General features: G+C 37.4%; 1 protein-coding gene across 1 annotated transcript in view; it reads left to right on the forward strand.

Annotated features, from left to right (window-relative positions):
- The window catches only part of LOC106882007 (microspherule protein 1), a 44,569-nt gene extending 36,979 nt beyond the window's left edge, over positions 1-7,590 (forward strand). Inside the window, exons 11-13 of the mRNA XM_014932547.2 lie at positions 1,451-1,533; positions 4,752-4,967; positions 6,968-7,590. Of these exons, the coding sequence (XP_014788033.1) occupies positions 1,451-1,533; positions 4,752-4,967; positions 6,968-7,063 (395 nt within the window). The 3' untranslated portion in view covers positions 7,064-7,590. The remainder of the gene's footprint in view (positions 1-1,450; positions 1,534-4,751; positions 4,968-6,967) is intronic.
- The last annotated feature ends 458 nt before the right edge of the window (positions 7,591-8,048 follow it).

Consider the following 8,048-nt stretch of genomic DNA (forward strand, 5'->3'; position numbering starts at 1 on the left):
CATGCGGGCTAAATGCTTAGTGGCATTTCATCTGTCAAGTTTCAGTTCAGCACTGGAGTCAATGTAATCAACTTGACCCCTCCTCCTCCTAAATTGCTGGCCTTGTGCCAAAATTTGAAACCAGTAATGATAATGACAATATATATATTTGTATATGAGAAATAATGATAAACACATATCATCTTTACAATTCTGGAAGCAGACTGGATGATGATGGATCTCTACATTTAACATCAGTAGTTGTACATCTAATAGTACACACACACACACACACACACACACACACACACACACACACACACACGTTATTCACTTACTTTAAAGGGTGGCGAGTTCGCCGACTCATTAACACGATAGACAAAGTACTTAGTGACATTTCTTCTTGCTTTATACTCTGAGTTCAAATTCTGTCAAGGTTGACTTTGCCTTTCACCGATAAAATAAGTACGAATTGAGCATTGGTGTTAATGCACTCAACTAGCCTTTCTCCCTACAAATTTCAGCCCCTGTGCCTGTAGTATAAAATTGTTGTTCATTTACTGGTTTCTGTCATTGGACTGCATTTAAGGAGGGACACTGTCTTCATGGGTGTCAGTTGATTGTATTTACTTCAGTACCATAGTCTTGTACATGTTTATCTGCATCTTACAAAGCATAAAGGTAAAGCTGACCTGTGTGGAATTTTAATTACAAACATAAAGAGACATGACTAAATACCACAAGACATTTTGTCAGCTGCTCTTCTGATTCTAACATCCATTTTCTGATTGAACTCTTTAGTCTTGTTGAGAGCTTGCCAAGCTCTCTGGTGCCTTCATAAAAAGCATCCAGTTATCCTCTGTAAAGTGATTGGTGATAGGAAGGGTGTCCAACTGTGGAAACCAAGTCAAAACCTTTGAAACATATGAGCAAGATTAATTATTCATTGATATGCCCCTGGACTGGCTCTTGTGCGGGTGGCACATAAAATACACCATTTTGAGCGTGGCCGTTGCCAGTACCGCCTGACTGGCCTTCATGCCGGTGGCACGTAAAAGCACCCACTACACTCTCGGAGTGGTTGGCGTTAGGAAGGGCATCCAGCTGTAGAAACTCTGCCAGATCAGATTGGAGCCTGGTGCAGCCATCTGGTTTCACCAGTCCTCAGTCAAATCATCCAACCCATGCTAACATGGAAGGCAGACGTTAAACGATGATGATGATGATGATAAGTATTGTTAATTACCCTTAATCTAGCAGAAAGGGCAGAGTTGAATTGTAATTAGTTGATCTCAGTGTGAAATATTTAATGAATGAGTTGATGCAATAGGTCAGAGTATTTCATTGATATTTAAAAAAAAAAAAAAGGGTCGCTCCCCCCCTCCTCCACCTCCCAACATTATCTCTGTTTTTGCATACTTTGACAAAGTCTGTTTTTGCTTATGAAGGAATTTATTGATTGTGATTGCAGGTGTAAGCCCTCCAGACTTTGATAACCAGACACTTGCTGTACTACGAGGACGATTAGTTCGTTATTTAATGAGATCAAAAGAGGTAAGTTTATTGACTTGTGCCGTCGTTATCACCGCCTGTTATCATCGTTATCGTCACCAACCTCACTCTTACCGTCCTCCAGCATGTCACTGAGCAATGAAGGAGACACTTCATGAGTACCTGATCTACTGGAAATAGCAGTTAAATCCCCTCAACTTACTACTTATCAATTTAGAAAAGAACAGGTTAAATAATTAATGTGTTCATGTAAATAAGTAAAAGATGAGATGGTCATGGCTGGAATGCCTTTTATGACTGGCCTACTTAACAAAAGGCAGTCTAACTACGAAGCATCTCATCTCTGAGATCTTGTCTTCTTATGTGGCACTGGTGCCAGTGCCGCATAAAAAGCACCCAGTGCACTCTGTAAAGTGGTTGGCATTAGTAAAGGGCATCCAACCATAGGTATCATGTCAAAGCAGACATTAGAGCTTGGTGCAATCCTCTGGGTCACTGGCTCCTGTCAAACTGTCCAACCCATGCCAGCATAAAAAATGGTGATGATGATGATAACCAGTTCCAATACTGTCCAGATTGTCCATTACAATAACTACTAAATTTAACTTGATATTGCTATATGCACTACTGCTGTTGAACTAGACATAATGTAAATAAATGTAAATTAAAGAGGACAAAATAAATATATATCTATATGTGTGTGTGTGTGTGTGTGTGTATATATATATACACACACATATATGCACATCATATATATATATGTATATGTATGTACGTATATAAATGACAGGCTGCAGCTGTCACTGGCAAAGTCATTAAGTTGTTAGCTGAGCCATCGCAGAGTTAGTTCTACTGATGCTGTGATGTATCTTTGGTGACAGCATATAATTGTCAATAGTCTCCTCTCTGTTGACCACCTGGTTACTTGTAAAGAGGTAGAGTGGGAAGACATTGTTCTCTGATTGCTACTTGCACCATGTTTTATATATTTGGTAACAGCATATAATTCTCAATTGTCTCATCTCTTTAGACATCCTGGCTACCTACGATGAGGTGTTTTTTGGAGGGCCTAGTTCTCTGATTTAGTATATCTGTGGGTCAGTGTCTTTTTTAGATGTAGTACATCAAGTGAGGTGTATGGCCTAGTGGTTAGTGAGTTGCAAACATGACCACGAAGTCATGGTTTTGCTTCTTGGACCATGTGTTGTGTTTTTGAGCAAACTGCTTCATTTCATGTTGTTCTGCGATCACTTTGATATCTGACACAGAGCCCACCATTCATCTGTGCAGGCTTTGTCTGTTTGATGGGGAGGGAGTGAGCTCATGTACAACACAAACATTTGATCTTTATTAACAAATCACCTGTGCATGTTGTTCAATAAGAAGTTGCAAAATCCTCACCTGTTGTCTACAACAGGAGTCAAAAACCAGTAAGTACATCGAGGACTACATTATCCAGTGTAGTTTTCCTTTTTTTGTTTCTAACAGCAAGGTTTGAGTTGAAGGAGAGTTGGCTGTTATTTTCTGTAAAGTGAACAACTTTGTAGATGCTTCCCCATTATGTTGTGTAGCGCTATGAATGGATGCAATATTTTTATTGTGAGAAGGCACAGTTTTCTGATTCCTATTGGCATTATGGAAGTATCATTGGTAACAGCACATGATTCTAAGTCTTCCAGTCTATGCAGACCTATTTACATACCTGCAAAGGGCATAAGTTTCCGTTAGAGGTGATAGGAAATCTGTGTAACTGATGAGGACTTTGTTAGCTTGCTGTGAATACTGAACAACCAAATCAGATATGATTTAGTGATTAGAGTGTTTAGTTCATGATCTTAAAGTTGTGAGCTCTATTCCTGGGTCAGACAGTGCATTGTTTTTTTTTTTTTGAATAATGCACTCTATATTGCTCCAGCCTTTTCAGTTGTAAAAAAGTGCAACCCAGGTACTGGTGCAACTATGGCAGCATGTCAAGAGTATAAATATACTTCAAAGGCCATCAGAAAATGAATAATGGCAGTAAGACGTCACCAGCAGTTGTGGTAATGGGGGGTGATGTGTGTGTGAATGAGAGAAAGAGGGGGGGGGATGAAATGCACACATCAGTTGAGGTTGTTATTGATGGATATTTATATTATATTGTAGCTTGTACAGATGTTGTCTAGCCCTTATTTCACATGGAAAAATAAATATTAAAATGAGCGATTATTTATGGAATATATATTTGTGTGTGTATATGTATTTTTCATAAATTAATCATTTCCTGAGTGTCAAACTAATGCCCACTCTGTATTTACTTTTTATCTTTGTGATGTATTTTTTGTAACCTTTGCACCACAATTGCATGTAAATATCTGTGTAGGTGTTTGTGTCTCTTTGCCTCGACATCACTTGATAGTTGTAAATGAACATCACTGTTATACAAGCAGTGTCATTCATTTCTAGTAATTTGCAAGAACATGTCTGGCAATGAAGAAATATTACCTTGTTGGGAAACAGGTGAGGGTTGGCGACCGGAAGGGCATCTCGCCATAGAAAATCTCCCTCAATAAACTTTGTCTGACCCATGTAGGCATGGAAAAGTGGATATTAAAATGGTGACGATGATAAAACAATGATATATGTATGTGTAAGTGTGACTGTTTGTATATTTGTATTTCCTTGGCTTGAAATAGCACGAAATCATCATTATCATTGTCTGTCTGTCTTCCATGCCGGCATGGGTTGGATGGTCTGACAGGGGCCAACCAGGTTTCTGTGTCTGTCTACGCATGATTTTTATGACTGGTGTTAGGATTCCCTTCCTAACACCAACCACCCTGCAGAGTGGACTGAGTGCTTTCTATGTGGCACCAGCACAGGCGAGGTCAGTTTTGGCAAGAGTTTTTACGGCTGGATGCCCTTCCAAATGCCAACCACTTCACAGTGTGGATCAAATGTTTTTTAAATAGCAACTGCACTGGCAGAGTCACCAAGTTACTTTGCAAGACAAAGAATTTTGAGAGGGGAGGGGACTTTGGAGGAGGTAATCTTGTGTGAGATGATGAAAGATTTGAGTGTGACATAGAGACAGAGACAGAAACAGGTGTCTTGGTATAGAGGAGGTACATGGTTACCTTATCCAAGAGAGAGATAGGAAGAGAGGAGGAGGGAGAGAGAGAGAGAGAAGTAACAAGAAAGAAGACAAACAGGTGTGCAAAGAGTTATTATATAATAATAATATATGTCAGTGGTAATTTTGCTCTTATTTTTTCCTACAGATTACACTGGGCCGTGCTACAAAGGACAATCATATTGATGTGAACTTATCATTAGAAGGACCAGCTTGGAAGATCTCGCGGCTACAGGGCATCATCAAACTCCGACACAACGGAGACTTTTTTATAGCTAATGAGGGCAAAAGACCTATTTATGTTGACAGTAAACCAGTACCGACTGGTAGTAAACAGAAACTAAACAACAACGCTGTAGTAGAGGTTAGTGTCCTTATATTTCTTTCACACTTGTTTGATAAAAGTCCTTTGTGATTGTTGAATGTTGACACTTTGAAGTAATGTTCATCTTATGTTGTCATTATGGCCGGTGGAGTATAGGTTCACATATCCTTGGGTTGATATTGAAAGACTAGTTTCATAAAACCAGTTTAGTGATGTCGATGTATTGCTTGACTGGTTTCATGACTGTCTTGAGACACTACTAGTCTCATTTTATTACGCTGTGTTGACACACTGCTAGTCTGACCTCATGACCTTATGTTGATACAATGCTAATCTGACCTCATGGCCCTATATTGACACTGCTAGACCGACCTCATAACCCTATATTGACACAATGCTAGTCTGACCTCATGACCCTATGTTGACACATTGCTAGACTGACCACATGACTCTATATTGGCATACTGCTAGTCTGACCTCATGACCCTATGTTGGCACAATGTTAGTCTGACCTTGTGACCCTCTGTTGACACAATACTAATCTTACCTCATTACCCTCTGTTGATACAATGCTAGTCTGACCTCATGTTGACACAATGCTAATTTGACCTCATGACCCTCTGTTGACACACTGCTTGACTGACTTTCTAAGACCTTGTTGCTATTACTTTATATCAGTATATTGGACAGCGTAGTTGGTATTGACATTATTTGTGGACTAGTTTCCTCAATTCATAATGTTAATTTGGAGGTCAACTCTGATTGGGCAGATCTCTGATCAAATGCATTCCAGGCATGACCATCCTGACTGTTTAGGAGTATGTAGAACATCATTTTTGTTTTTAATATATTTCAAATGCTATAGTGTGATTTGAGACATTTTTGGTTGCTGTTTCTATGAGATCAGGTGACCACATAAAACTACCTATTTCATTGTTGCTGAACCCTAGGCCATCTCTGATTGAGATGGTTTATGATTGATGATTCCACCCAATACCATCAAGGCTTTTCATAGGATTCTTTAGTCAATCTACCTTTCTCTAAAATGAATGACTTTTTTTTGCTCATCATGTGTTTGTGTTAGTATTTGTCCCCCATCACTACTTGACAACTGGTGTTAGTGTGCTTACGTCCCCTAACTTCATGTATGTATGTATGTGTGTGTGTATATGTATATATATATATATATGTGTGTGTGTGTGTGTGTGTGTGTTTTCCCTCCACTGCTTGGCAGCTGTTGTTGGTTTGTTTATATCTATGTAACTTAGCAGTCCAGCAAAAGTGATCAATAGAATAAATACCAGGCTTAAAAAAAAAAAGGTAATTCATTCAGCTAAAAATTCTTCAAGGCAGTGCCCCAGCATGGCCACAGTCTACTGGTTGAAACAAGTAAAAGATAAACGGTTAAAACAATGATGAAGATGATATGTTTGTACATTATGTCATCATCTTCATCATCGTCATCATCTTCATCATCGTCATCATCTTCATCATCGTCATCATCTTCATCATCGTCATCTTTTAATATTTGTCTAAGGCAGCAGGCTGGCAGAACCATTAGCACACCAGGTGAAATGTTTAGTGGTATTTTATCTGTCACTACATTCTGAGTTCAAATTCTGCTGAGGTCAACTTTACCTTTCATCCTTTCAGGCTCGATAAATTAAGTACCAGTTACATACTGGAGCTGATCAGTCTGTCTATCCCTATCTTTCACATTATTAGGTAATGTTTAGCTGCTATTTCTAGCTGGTCAGTCAGCCATATGGAGACTGTCTTGTTGGCTTGTTTTATAGTATTTTATTTAGTTCCAAGACTAACATACCACAAAAGCATTCCATCTTTTTTTTTCTGTCTTCTGTCTGTATCTTGGACTACATCATCTGGTGTATGCCTCCCTTATTAAAGAGTAGAGGAGAATTGGTGTTTTCATAGAAGGTTCCCTCTTTCAGTTTTTCTTTGTCTTTGCTTCCTAAAAACATCCAGACTATTTCAGAATCAACCAGTCTTCCAATCTTGTGTATTTTTTTCCCTTCCAGATATCGTGTTTGCGGTTCATTTTTCTAATTAACCAAGACCTTGTGAATGTAATTCGTGCTGAGGCACAGAAAATGGCTGGCCCCCACGGGACGTGACAGCGGCTCAATATTCAGCACAAAAAACACATGAAAGCAATGTCAAACTAGACACAAGATGGCCCCAGCGATATATCATCATAAAGACATTCTCATAGCCACATCCTCCGGCCAGCTTTTCCAATCATAGACATACCTGCATACAGACATATGTCTCTGTGTGGGATAAAATAAGATATATCTACATATAAACATACATATATAGAAATACATCATACAAATATAGAATGTGTATGTGTATATAAATATATGTGTGTATGTGAGTATATATGTGCGTGCGTGTGCGTTGTGTGTGTATGTATATATATATATATATCTGTGTCTGTGCTTGTTAATGTATAAATATATATTTCTTATATAAGTTTTGTGAATATTATACATTAGGAATGAATGATATATATATATGTGTGTGTGTGTGTGTGTGTATGTGTGTATATAGAATTTTTTCATATGTATTATATACATTACATTACATATATATATAGTCTATATGTACTTTATACAATCTAGATGTATGTGTTTGTAATAGGGACATAAGTTTTTTATATATATACATATATATATATATATATATATATATATATATATATATATATATATATATATATATATATATATATATATATATACACATACATTCATATGCACCTATCCTAGATATATTATAAATATATATGTATATAATTCGTATTCTGTACACATGCAGTATATATAATGTGTATTCTTTCTATACAGTACACACGCACACATATATTTACTATATATCTGTTTATATATGTAATATAATCAGACTACATATATGTATTCTCTCTCTCTATGTATACACATAGCCACACACGCACACACATATATATATACTCCCACCCATACTTTAACTTATATGTATGTGTAATATATATGTATGTACATGTATGTGTAATATATATGTGTATATAATATATGTATGTTTGATATATGTGTATATAATATATGTGTATATACTATA

This window comes from Octopus bimaculoides, chromosome 21, assembly GCF_001194135.2.
Source record: "Octopus bimaculoides isolate UCB-OBI-ISO-001 chromosome 21, ASM119413v2, whole genome shotgun sequence".
Lineage (NCBI taxonomy): Eukaryota > Metazoa > Mollusca > Cephalopoda > Octopoda > Octopodidae > Octopus > Octopus bimaculoides.